Raw genomic sequence first — 13,284 nt, 5'->3', positions numbered from 1 at the left:
TGCAGACAGGTTTGAAAACAAAAGCTTCAGCAAACACCAGTTGTCAATAGAGTTTGTACAAGCAGCCGTGTAAGGGAACACAAACAGTATTGGTGAAAAAGAATGTAACTGCCTGAAGCTCATTTCTCTAGTCTCTGATCTGGGCTTTCAAGGGTCTCCATTCCAGGAAGAAATAGAACCAGCCGACAAGTCCACTTTGGATTCAAAAGAAACACACACTTTTATTAAAATATACAAGTAGTTTGCCTGGAGTCTCTGGGCAAGGTGTTGGTAGCCTCAACACCAAGGCAACAACCTGACGTTGCATCAGGAGGGTGAATGCGATGACCCAGCAGAAGCTCCCAGCAGCAAGGCCAGAGCTCAAACCTGGTGCAAGTTGGCAGTGGGTGAGGCAGAAGAGTCACAGCCAGAGGGAATCAAGGAGAAGATGTCTTCCTCCGATCAGGAGAGGACAAGACTCACAACCTCTGTGAACACTTCTAGGTATCAGACTTCTCCAGTGACTTGACCCACAGTCACCCATTTAATCCTCTCACAATTCTCATGGTGGGTACAATTATTAGCATCTCTATTTTACAGATGAGGACACTGAGGTAGTGTAAGATGAAGTGAACAGCCCAGGGTGACCCAGATGGAAAGGAGATGAGCCAGGATTTCAGCCCAGGTGGGCTGTCTTCAGAACACACAGCCTCAACCGTTACACCACACTGCCTCTGGCTAAAGGATGTGTATTTGGTACCTACTCTCTGTCAGGTGCTTTAGGACCCCTACTGGATCCTCCTAAAACCTTACAGGTTGCCATTGGTGAGCCAGGGTGACATACTCAGCCAACAAGAAGAAAGTAAATTCCCAGGAGTTCTCTAAGCAGTGACTCTCAACTGGGGACAAATGTGGGGAAGGGAACACTTGTCAATGCTGGACTCATGCTTGGCTGTCACAATCCTGGGGGTGGGGGAGGCAGGCATGGGGAGTGGGGGAGCTCCTAGCATCTAGCTGGTAGAGGTCAGGGACGCTGCCAAATATCCCACAGTGCACAAGACAGCCCCATATCAAGAATGATCTGGCCCCAAATATCAGTAGTGTCAAGGCTGATGAGTTCTGCAAAAACATCATGCTGGGATTCACTCTCTTTTTCCCAGTGCCCCCAGTATAGGTATATGCACACACCATGCACACACTGTCTCACAGTGTTCTGTGTTCACACACTCACATACCAGAGACGGAAGAGAGGCTTTATGAGGAAACCAAGGGCTGATTTCTCAGTCCCCAAGCTTCAATGCGGGAGTGTGGTACACTGCTGGGCTCTGCAGAAGGTTAGAGGGGGTGATAGAGGGTGAAGCCTGCTATCCTGGAGACTTTGGGAAATCTAGTTCAAGAGATAAAATGAACACACAAGAAATAAGAGGCTATCTTTAAAAAAAAAAAAAAAGAAAAGAAAAAGGCGGGGTGGCTAAACTGTGGAGATCCAACCAGTCCATCCTAAAGGAAATCAGTCCTGAATATTCATTTGAAGGACTGATGCTAAAGATGAAACTCCAATACTCTAAGATGCTAAGAACTGACTCCTTAGAAAAGACCCTGATGCTGGGAAAGATTGAAGGTAGGAGGAGAAGGGGACGACAGAGGATGAGATGGCTGGAAGGCATCACTGACTCCATGGACATGAGTTTCAGCAAGCTCCAGAAGTTGGTGATGGACAGGGAGGCCTGGTGTGCTGCAGTCCATGGGGTCTTAAAGAGTGGGACACAACTGAGTGACTGAACTGAACTGAAGCTGTGGAGCATGGCAGCCGCGGTCTCTCAGGAGAGAGAGATCAAGAGAGGCCCATGAAGGAAGTGGGACTGGAGGGAGAGGAAAGGGCAGGGGGAGAGCAAGGGGGAGAATTGGAATGAGAGCCCTGGGGAGGGAGTTGGGGAGGTAAGGCCCCAAGGGCAAGGAAAAGAGAAGGCAAATCAGCTTGACGGGTGCAGAATTCAAATGAATCCTGAGGTGAGAACTGTGGGGCTTGGTGCAGGGATCCAGGTATTTAGAGGAGAGCTCAAGAACGCCTCAGTTGTGTGCTCTCTCACAGGACTCAGCCTCCGGACAGGAAAGGAGCTGGGGGTAAGGGCAGGAGGGGACACTTCATCTGAGCCTTATGAGGCTACTAGAAAGTGTAAAACCTTCAACCTCTACTCCCTCTTCATCCCCCACCTTCTGCCCTCCCATTTGCTTACCATTCATCCAGTCAACAACTCTTCTGTGCTAGGCCTTGTGTGCTGGAGAAGAACAAGAAACACAGCACTGCTGCCGTGGTGTTCACATTCCAAGGAGGAGCCAGACAATTCTACGCAAGGCCACAGTGAAACCTGACGGGGCGATGGCAGGAGCCACAGTGACCTGAAGCAAGGGGTGTCCCATCTCCAACCTGAGAGATGGGGCATTAGTACTAGTAACATTGTTTTTTGCTGCCTCAAGCAAAAAGGAGAGACTACTACTAGCTCATTACCTTGCTGAGAGAAGAGACTGATTTTCAGCTCTGCACTCCCATACTCAGCCCAGGACCATAACTTAGCATGGATTTATTGGACTTCAGCGATCTGAATAGACTATAAAAATAGTTTTCTTAATCTTGACCACTCCCAGATCTAAGAATTCACACTTTGGGCAGGGTGCCTTGGCTGTGTCTATTGTGCCTAGTTACTGAGTACATTTTACCAGGGTCTATAACTGGCTTCCATGAATGGGCCTTACTACTACTGCTACTGTTAAGTCACTTCAGTCGTGTCCGACTCTGTGCAGCCCCACAGACGGCAGCCCACCAGGCTCCCCCATCCCTGGGATTCTCCAGGCAAGAACACTGGAGTGGGTTGCCATTTCCTTGAATGGGCCTTAATGAAACGGTAATGCAAAAGTGGACGTGTGCATGTTTTTGTAGGAAGAGGATTTAGAGCTTCCACTGGATTCCCAAGGGTCCCACGTCACAGTATCAATGAGACTCTCTGATCTACCATGTTTGTGCTAGTACCAGATGGAATCTGGTTCCATCAAGAACCAGAGGGAATCGAGGTTGACCTCCAACAGAGCTCAGCCCTCAAACAATAAGCTGCCCAGGGCGGGAAATAATGCAGTCACATAAAACTAAAAGGCAAGGTGAAAAATGATTTCAGGACACCAGAAGAAATTTCTTCCAGGGATGAGGTGTAAGAATACTGCTGGAAAGAGGTTGCATTTCAGTAAGAGTTTGAAGCTCTCTGCTCTTCAATTTCCTCATCTTTGAAATGAAGATAAAAGGACTCATCTCTCAGCATGGCTGTGAGGGTTCAACATGACACCACAGAGCTTCACAAATAGACCGGATTGAAAAAAGTTGAGGCAATGTTATTATTTATGGCAATATCGATGACAACTTAGACCAGGGGATTAACTAAGGAAGTCCTGTGTGCAATTCCATTCTTCCAGCTGCTCAGACCAAAAACAATAGTGTCACCCCTGATTACTCCCTTTCTCTCATACCTACATCCAATCCATGAGGAAAACCCCATGTGCTCGACCTACAATACACACACAGCCAAGCACATCTCATCTCCTCCCCTGCTATATCCCTGGGTGCCCCCCACCACCATCTCTTTCCTAGATTATTATAGTAACTGCTGTGCTGGCCTCCCTGCTCCCACATTTAATTCCTATCTACTAACCATAAAATGTCTACAATAATCCTTTTAAAATAAGACAGATAGTGGTTGCCAAGGGGGAGGGGTGGGACAGGGATAGGCTGGGAGTTTGGGGTTAGTAGATACAAACTGTTACATGTAGAATGGATAAACAACAAGGACCTACTGTACAGCATGGGGAGCTCTATTCAATACCCTGTGATAAATCATATTCATTGGAAGGACTAATGCTGAAGCAGAAGCTCCAAAACCTTGGCCACCTGATGCTAAGAGCTAACTTATTGAAAAGACCATGATGCTGGGAAAGATTGATGCTGAAAAGAAGGCAGGAGGAGAAGGGGATGATAGAGGATGAGATGGTTGGATGGTAACACCGACTCAATGGACATGAGTTTGAGCAAGCTTCGGGAGATGGTGAAGGACAGGGAAGCCTGTGCTGCAGTCCATGGGATCACAAAGAGTCAGACACAACTTAGCGACTGAACGACAAGTGTGTGTGTGTGTGTGTGTGTATGTGTGTGTGTATAACTGAGTCACTTTGCTGTACAGCAGAAATTAACACAACATGTAAATCAACTATACTTCAATTAAAAATTAATTAAAAAAAAGACAAAACATACTGCAATTCTTCTCAAATCTTTCAATGCCCTATCCCCTTCCATTTAGACTAAAAGCCAAAGTCTTAGAACATGTGCCAGGCATTTCTCAATACAACCTCTGCTCAGAGCACTCATTTCTGACCACTCTGCCCCTGGCCTCCACACTGGCCTCCCACACATCAGCGAGGTTTCCTTGGCTGTTTATTCTACCTGGAACACTCTCTCTTGAGACAGCTCCCTTACTGCCACCACCAGGCAGGCGAGCAGCAAAATCCCGCTTCCCCGCCAAGTCATCCAGGTCTCGTTGGCACCAGGCTTGCACCTCGCTGCAGCCTAGCACACCAGTCACGGTGTCTGAAACCTGACATTGCTAGCACTTAATCCATCCCAGCAGATGCCTGCTCAGCACAGGCTCTGTTCACACCCTGTGCTGGATGCTGAGGCACCTAAGCAAGTCACACTGCCCACCTAGGTCCTCTTCAGCATCCTGGTTTAGGCTTTGACCCAAGGAGTTCTGTTTTATCAGGGCATTCTGAGTGTCCTGGGGCAATGTCTGGAGCGGGGTTTGGAAAGGTGCAGACACTGTCAGTCACACCCACCACCTGCACAGCATCTTTAAATCAAGGCCGAAGCTGACAGTGTCCTAGTGGGGTCAGAGGAGCAGGACATGGATGACTTTTTTCCAAGAGAACTAGAAACCAAGTGAGACTTCAGAGGCTGACAAACTCAGCCTGGCTGTTTTCTAACTCACATCAATTAAAGCAAGTGGAAAGAAAGGAGACAGTGCCTATTAAAGGGAACATTTGTGGTGCTTCCACAGCCTTTTGGAGTTGGTTGGCAATAAGCATTAGCATTCCCCATTTGCAGAACATTTGCCACAGAACACAGACTGTAGCCCCCATGTGTAATTGGCCATTAAGTTAAAGGCCTATAAACCTAAAAACAAAACACACACACAAACCCAAAAAGAAGTCCAAAGGTCCAGAAATTAGCAGAATATTATGGTGACTACATCACCTGTCTCAAAATTCAGCAGTAATATAAGAATGCTGAACTCAGGGGGAAGCAAAGCTTAGCAAACACATTCTGTCAAGGCTCATTCAAACACAAACATTATGGTGGGGGCAAGACGGCCACTAACAAATGCAGTTCCCATAAACCTCGGGATTAGGACAATCTCCATAAACGGACTCAAACAGTCAGCCCAGCAGGCACTCTTCAACAATCCCAAACTGCTGAAGCATCAGAAAGGAGGAGGACCAGGCACCTAAGAATTGGTGGCAGGAAGGAATTAGATTTCCATCCATGTGTTTTTATTGCACCAGACTAACTTCTGGAGACAAATCGAAAGGTACAGTTTGCTTCCACAGCAAAAATAGGATTCCTCTAAGCATTTCCTTTACAATGTTTTCCCCCATTGCTCCTCAGGGGCCTTCTGAGACCATCCAGTTTAAGATTCCCTCCTTCCAATATTCTCATTCATGAGACAGGCTCTTTTCTTCAGAATAGCACATATCATAATTTACAGTGATATACTTATTGATTTTCCCACAAGGTGCCTTTAGTCTTCCCACTAGACTATAAGCTCCAAAAGGGTAGCAAACATCCTGGCCAAATTCTAGGAATTTCACTATCTAGCCATAGGAAATGTCCAATAAATATTTAAGAAATAAATCAAGTAGGAAGGAGTGAATGAGTGAACAAATTGACGGTCTCTGTTTCTGCTCTTTTACTCTTAACTCTGGCAATAAGAGCAGTAATAGCGGGTCCTCTGTAGTGGAGTTCTCCCCTGGTGTGTTTGGAATCCATGTTTGACTCAGGACTCCTATGCAAAGAATCTGTCCCCACTCACAACTCCTGCCAGCCCCGTCCCATAGCCAGAGCATACTGGGAAAGGCAGAGGCAGCATCTTGATCAGAGTGGGGCTCATTCCTAGCTTGGCAATGACCTCTGACTTGGGGTGGCCTTTCTGAAAAAGAAATCATCAATCCAATCAGACCTTTTCTCTCAAGACCGAACAAATGAACACAGAGAGGAGATTCAGAAGGTACCAGGACACACTAGGTTGAGGTGGGCGGCCTGCTGGGGCCATCAGGCTGGGGCCATCTACTGGTCTCAGAATATCAAAGTCAGGAAGGTGAGGAGAGAACAGAAAACTGAGCTCATAGGTTTAGAGCAGCTGGGAAGCCATAATAAGACAGGCAGAATTTCCCAGGGCCCCCCAGTCCAGCTCCTTCTTGAGGACTGCTGCTTATGTTTCCTGGGTTTGTTTGATTTCCCTTGATACTTAAAACACACTACTTTCCTCATACACACATACACACCGCACACCTATTAACTGAACACGTTTGAGTGAATTTTGTTCCTTCTAGTGAGAGTGTGTGCTGCAGGGACACAAGCTCCCATTGCCCACTCGGCACCTGTCCGTTTCACTCTGGACCACCCCTGTCCAGGGAACAGCATCACCTGCATCCTAGCCCAGAGAGATCTTTCGAACTCATCTGTATTTCCCAATCAAGATGCAAAAGAGATCCCATCTCAACTCTGGAAGATCCTGCCATGGTTTGTTATACCACGCCCCACCAAACCAATGATACGTTAGACTCCTAGTCCCCAGCACCTCAGAATGAAACCTTACTCAGAGATACTCTTTTCAGAGGTAATACAGTTAAAATAGGTCATTAGGGTGGGCCCTCATCCTAACGGGACTTCTCTGGTGGCTCAGATGGTAAAGAATCTGCCTGCAGTGTGGGAGACCTGGGTTCGATCCCTGGGTTGAGAAGATCCCCTGGAGAAGGAAATGACAACCCACTCCAGTATTCTTGCCTGGAGAATTCCATGGACAGAGGAGCCTGGCGGGCTATAGTCCATGGAGTTGTAAAGAGCTGGACACGACTGAGTGACTAACACTCACCCTAACCTAACTGGTGTTCTGATTAAAAGGGAAACTTTGGAAGGAGACACACACACACACAGGAAGAATGCCATATAGAGACAGATGCAGAGCCTGAGGTAAAAGGCATGGGGCACCAAAGACTGTCAGCGAACCACCTGAAGCTAGGCAAGAGACCTGGAACAGACTGTCCCTCATAGCTCTCTGAAGGAGCCAAGCAGTACTGCCCACCACCACACGTAGATAGGTATGCAACCGTAACTAGAGATGACCTGTGCAGAGAGGAGGCTTCTGAGCATAACTGAAGTACCCACACAGATCCACCAGCAGGCCCAGCTTCAGGGTAAACAAACCTTTTTCTGCACTCACCTTCCGAGAGCCCCCGCCCTGAAGCCTTCTTTTGCCGTCCCTAAACAGCACACTGCAGACCACAGGTCACCTGTTAAGGAGCCACCCATTGCCCTCACTAGTGCTCCAAATCCACATGTTGAAGTCCCGTATTTGGATCAGGTCTGTACAGATGTGATTACGAAGCTGTTAGCATGGGGCCCTAATCCAACATGACTGGCATCCTTTGAAGAAGATGGCTCACACACGTGGTGAGCATGCACAGAGAGATGACCGTGTGAGGACAAAGCAATGAGAAAGCAGTTGGCTGCTGGCCTAGGAGGCCTCAGGAGAAGCCAACCTCCTAGCACCTTGGACTTGGAATTCCAGCCTCCAGAACTGTGAGAAAATAATTTCTGTTGTTTAAGCCGCCCAGTCAGTACCTTTTTGTTATGGCTGCCTGAAAAAACAAATCTATCATCCCTAATACCCTCATTTCCCTCCTTGTTTAGGTACACTGGATTTTTAGCTGGGTGCATGACTGCTTACATTGAAGACTGCATTTCCAGGTTCCCTTGTGGCTAGGTTCAGTCATGTGATTAGGTTTTAGCCAATAGGATACAAGAGGAAGTGTCAAGTGGGCCTTCAAGCAAGCGGCCTTAATGCAAAGGGTCATGCCCTTCATGTTCCCTTCAGTCCTCTTGCTGCCTGGAAGATGGGCCTGAGCTCAAGAAGCCAGTTTGGTGCAAAAGGCAGAAGCCTTGCCAAGGAAGCAGGGCAGGAAACAGGATGAGCTATTCTACCACTTCTTCAGGGACTATTTCTGGACTTTCTATATGATAGAGGAATAACCTTTTATTTTGGAGAGTTTCTGTCATCCATAGGAATTTGTTACTCTTTTTCACCTCTTTTTCTGTCCTCTGTCCTCTCTTCCAAGGATAAAGCTGTCATCAATGACAAAAGTCTCAGGCAGAGAGGATTAAGACAGTACAGGCCAAAAGGAAATGTTAATTATATGTGGAACTCCTGCAGGATTAACCAGTCAGTCAGTCAGTAGACAGGAAAATTGTCACCCACTGCTGTTCCATTCTGTGTCCAACCCCTGCACCCCTCCAAGTGGTTAAATTATCTTCCTACAGGTGGCATACCTGCTCAGAACCTCCACTGCTCACACAATGAAGCCCAAACTTATGAGCTTGGTACTCAAAGGCCTTCACAATCAGGCTGCAATCTACCTCTCCAACTTTTTGTTTTTTCACTACAATCATTCACTAAAATCAAAGAGGACTATTTATTGTTTGACCTAAATGCCAACACCTTCCAACCTCCTGCCTTTGTCTATAACATTTCTCCTTCCAGTTTCCCTCCTAGTGTTGTACAGAGGGCCTGGTGTCTGAAGACAACTGAATCTAATGCCCAGCCCAAGTACTTCCAAGTTATGTGAACTCTGGAAGTCTTTGCCTATAAAATGAGAATACTACACTGTCTCACATAGGTGTTTGGAAGCCAGACAAAGATATTGCATGAGAATCTGTCTTCTACTATACTTACTGTTATAAGGCATGACTGTCCTGAACCTGGCGTAAGAGTGCATTACCCTGTGTCTCTCTTGGCTCAGCAACTATTAGCCCCTTGACCTCAGCTGCTAACTTTCATTGCCCAGTGTCATTACTAAGTGATTTTTCAGGTCCTACCTCTATTCAATCCTCACAATAGTCTCAAGAGATCCATATTAAGCCTACTATAGATGAGTAAACAGGGCCAGATTTGAACTCACAGCGCAAGCTTCTAATCTTACACAAAACTCCCCAAGGGCAGAGGCTATGTCTTTTCTTATGTTATAGCTACACTATCTCGTCTGTGGCAAGTCTACCCAAGTGTCCTCTCTGGAACTGTAAAGGATCACCCTTTAAAGCTCCATCAAGGAAGTACAAGGAACCTGGCCAGGGATCTACATGAGGCTCACTCTGGGTGCCCACCACACAGTGAGCTGAGAAAGCAGCCAAGAGGTTCTGGTATGAAGCTGCCCCCAGAAAAATCAGCTCCCCCCAGAAAAATCAGCTCCCCAGACAAACAGACACCAGCAGCCCTCGTCAGCTGGGCCGGAGGAAAGAGAAACCGAATGGGAAAGCAAAGCTCAGGAGCTCCTGTGTTCAACCGGCTGAGACTCCAGAGATGTTCTGACGACTCCCTAACCCTTACGTGGCTCTAGCTCTTCATCTTCCTTCAAGCCCCACACTCATTATCTCAGATGCTCTTCAGAAAAGAATGCCTTGAAATAGAAATGTATTAATATCTAGACTTACAGTGAGGAAACTATAGCACAGAACTGTCTGCAAAAATGATGCTTTCAGAAGCAGAACTCAGACTCCTTACTCCCAGGCCACTGTTCTTTCTGCTGGGTGACTCCAGTCCCCTGTCTCCTCACAACCCAAAGCCACAAAGCCTTGCTCTTTCATCCCATCTACCTGGAGTCTGCAGAGGAGGGCTGGAGAGTACCTTTCTTACCTCTGCCATTCAACGGCAGAGAGAAAAAGATCCTCTGATAAACAGACGCCTACCAAGTGTTCACTGGCCCTCTTAAAGGTCATACGTCCTCTGACCCCCACCCCAAATAGAATTTTCATAGGTAGGTGTGAACAATGTCAGATATCCCATCAGAAGAAGCCTCTGGGCCTACAGCCTAACAGTTTCTAGTCTCTGAGCACACAGGTGGGGTTTCCTCTGCTAGGGAGGGTGAGACCCTACTCCATCCTGTAGGCCCCTCCCAGCCTGTGATGACATGTCCTGAATTGGGCTCCCAAGCAGAGAATAAAGTCTAAAAACAAGCATTGATAAAATTTAATGAGGATCTGTACAACTCATTCTAGGCACTTTATGTGGGTTAATTCATCTCCTTCGACAACCCTGAGCAGCAGGTGCCGTTATTGCTCCCATTACACAGACAAGGAAACTGAAGCCTGGAGAGAGTACATAAGTTGTCTAGCTCAGAAGGCTGGGAAGCACTGGAAGCTGGAGTCCAAGAGCAGGAACCAGAGTCCATTCTCTTCACCCTGCAGCACAGTGCCCACCCGGCAGGAGCGCGCTGCAGCCCTTCAGCCAGAGGGTGGGACTCTCCCACCACCCTCAGGCTCCCTAACTAACTGCCCTAGTTCCCCTGGGCTGCCAGTGCCTGTCCCTCGTATACCACCCAGGCACCTTCGCTCTTCTGTCCACCAGTCTCCCTCTCCACTGGCTTCAGCACATAGCTCATGTCCCTCCTCTGAACAGAAGCCCTCTGTGGCTCCCCACTGCCTAAATGGAAAAAGTCCCACCTTCTTAGCATAGCATTCCTTCCAAAATATGGCTGCAGCTTAACTTTGTGCACCCTCCCCTTCAATGCACCCTCCCCTCAAGGCGAAAGGAGCTACCACTTTTTTTCTCTGGATATGCTCTTGTTTTCCTGGATATTCCCGTCATGTCCAGCTTTCATCTCCTAGATTGCATTGGTCCCTCCACCTGTAAGGGTCTGCTCCATTTATCAGTCCCCATCTTCCCCTGAGAAGGGATTCAGCCTGATAACCCGAGCAAGAAGGGCCAGAGTTACAGAAGCTTTAAAGTTGAAAAGTTAGTGAATCTAGTTCAACGTAGGTGGAGAAATTGAGCCCCCTTCAGGGCATGGATTAGTATTTGTTCTCTGGCTGGGGACCATTCACCTTTAAACACTCCACAGCGCCTGGAGCCTAGTAAATGAATGACTAACTGGTGAGCCCTCCAGGACAGTGCTTCTCCAGCAGCGGCCCTGGGATTCCCAGCATCTAATCACTCTTGGCCTAGGGTCCTCCAACATCTGACCTGTTCAGTTCTCATCTCTGAGGGCGGTATCTGGTGTCTGCCTGTGTAGCAAGCCACAGAGAGGTTTTTAAATTCACACTTATCTGAAAACCACATTGAATCTATGGGGATTGCACCACGGGTGCCATTTAGTAGAAAGAGTCCTAGTACCTGAAGCTTCCCTTCCCCCAGTCACCACTTCCGCCCCTGAGCTTGAGGCAGAGGCCTCTGGGAGCTTAGATGGCTGAAGCTGATGAGGCGGCTTCTTGGATGTCCCCATATAACCTGGTGCGAGACTTTCTCCCCCAGAGACTGTCTGGGGCTGAGTGGAGGGTCTTGCCCTCCAGCCCTACACCCCAAGGATGCTCTGCCAAACAAGGGGGTCATCTGACCCAGGAGGAACAGGCAGGGGAAGGAGGCAGATGGGTGTCACTTAGGGCAAGGGTGGTGGGAGGGATGTGGGGTCAGGCAAGGCCCAGCCAAGAGAGAGAACGATGCTCGATGCTCCCTCTAAGAGGCCAAGTCTCCAGAAAGGGTGAGGGAATCCCTGCAATGCTAGGAGCCTGACACAGAGGCAGGTGGCTCCGAGCTCTGCTGGAACCCATCTAGGAAATGCATAGACACTTGGAGAAAGAGGGCAGCCCTGTGGCGGTGGGCAGCCAGGAGAGGGAGTGGGCAGGGTGTGGCCTGCTGGGTGAGGTGCCCACCTTCCTCTCCCCCTGCCTCCCTTTTCCTATCCTGCTGGCCACACAGCAGCAGAGGGAGCCCTCCGAGCTTGAGTGGGCGCTCGCGGCCTGTGTCCACACCGCTGGCTCCCCAGCACCTTCCTGGGCGGCTCTCTGGCCACCTGCCCTTCTCCTGCCGAGATCCCGAGGCCCAGTCTTACCCACTCCATGTCGCTCCTTGTCAGTTTTGCGCCAGGGGGCCATGGCTCGGCTGGGACCTGCAGGCACCTCCTGTCGTCCTCTGGGGAAGCAGCCAGGGGTGGCTGGGCGCGCTGCTGAGCCCCACTTCCTTCCTCTTTTCAAACTCCCTCTCGGCCCGCCCTCCCCTTCTCAGGGCGCCAGCTCCTCCTCCCCCATCCCTTTGGGCAGGGGCACAGTAGAAGCTTAGTGGCTAGAAGTCCAGAAGTCCTCCACAAAGCTTAGGGGCCACCCCCCGCTTGCCTCCTCCCCAGGCAATCTAGCAGTGGCCGAGCAGGTACCTGAGGTCACTCAGGCCATCACCACAAGTGCAGGAAGTTCCCCGGTAACTGAGTCTAGTGATTAAACCCAGCTCCCTCCCACCTTCCCAGGTGGCTCTAGTGGTAAAGAACCTGAGTGCAATTGTGCGGTAGTTTGAGAATTCTTTGGCATTGCCTTTCTTTGGGATTGGAATGAAAACTGACCTTTCCCAGTCCTGTGGCCACTGCTGAGTTTTCCAAACTTGCTGGCATATTGAATGCAGCACTTTCACAGCATCATCTTTTAGGATCTGAAATAGCTCAACTGGAATTCCATCACCTCTACTAGCTTTGCTCATAGTGATGCTTCTTAAGGCCCACTTGACTTCGCATTCCAGCATGTCTGGCTCTAGGTGAGTGATCATACCATTGTGGTTTTCTGGGTCATGAAGATCTTTTTTTGTATAGTTCTTCTGTGTATTCTTGCCACCTCTTCTTAATACCTTCTACTTCTGTTAGGTCCATACCATTTCTGTCCTTTATTGTGCCCATCTTTGCATGAATGTTCCTTTGGTACCTATAATTTTCTTGAAGAGACCTCTAGCCTTCCCCATTCTTTTGCATTGATTGCAATGATCAAATGCATTCCTCCATTTCTTTGCATTGATCACTGAGGAAGGCTTTCTTATCTCTTCTTGCTATTCTTTGGAACTCTGCATTCAAATGGGTATATATCTTTCCTTTTCTCCTTTGCCTTTCACTTCTCTTCTATTCACAGCTATCTGTAAGGCTTCCTCAGACAACCATTTTGCCTTTTTGCATTTCTTTTCCTTGAGG

General features: G+C 48.4%; 1 protein-coding gene across 2 annotated transcripts in view; it reads right to left on the bottom strand.

Moving 5' to 3' along the window:
• The window catches only part of DOCK2 (dedicator of cytokinesis 2), a 457,600-nt gene extending 445,347 nt beyond the window's left edge, over positions 1 to 12,253 (bottom strand). For both annotated transcript variants that reach the window (XM_024981420.2, XM_024981421.2), the window contains exon 1: positions 12,172 to 12,253. In XM_024981420.2, the coding sequence (XP_024837188.1) occupies positions 12,172 to 12,214 (43 nt within the window). In that variant the 5' untranslated portion in view covers positions 12,215 to 12,253. The remainder of the gene's footprint in view (positions 1 to 12,171) is intronic.
• Positions 12,254 to 13,284: the final 1,031 nt, after the last annotated feature.

The sequence above is a fragment of the Bos taurus genome, chromosome 20 (genome assembly GCF_002263795.3).
Source record: "Bos taurus isolate L1 Dominette 01449 registration number 42190680 breed Hereford chromosome 20, ARS-UCD2.0, whole genome shotgun sequence".
Lineage (NCBI taxonomy): Eukaryota > Metazoa > Chordata > Mammalia > Artiodactyla > Bovidae > Bos > Bos taurus.
This window is presented reverse-complemented; position numbering and strand designations above follow the sequence as displayed.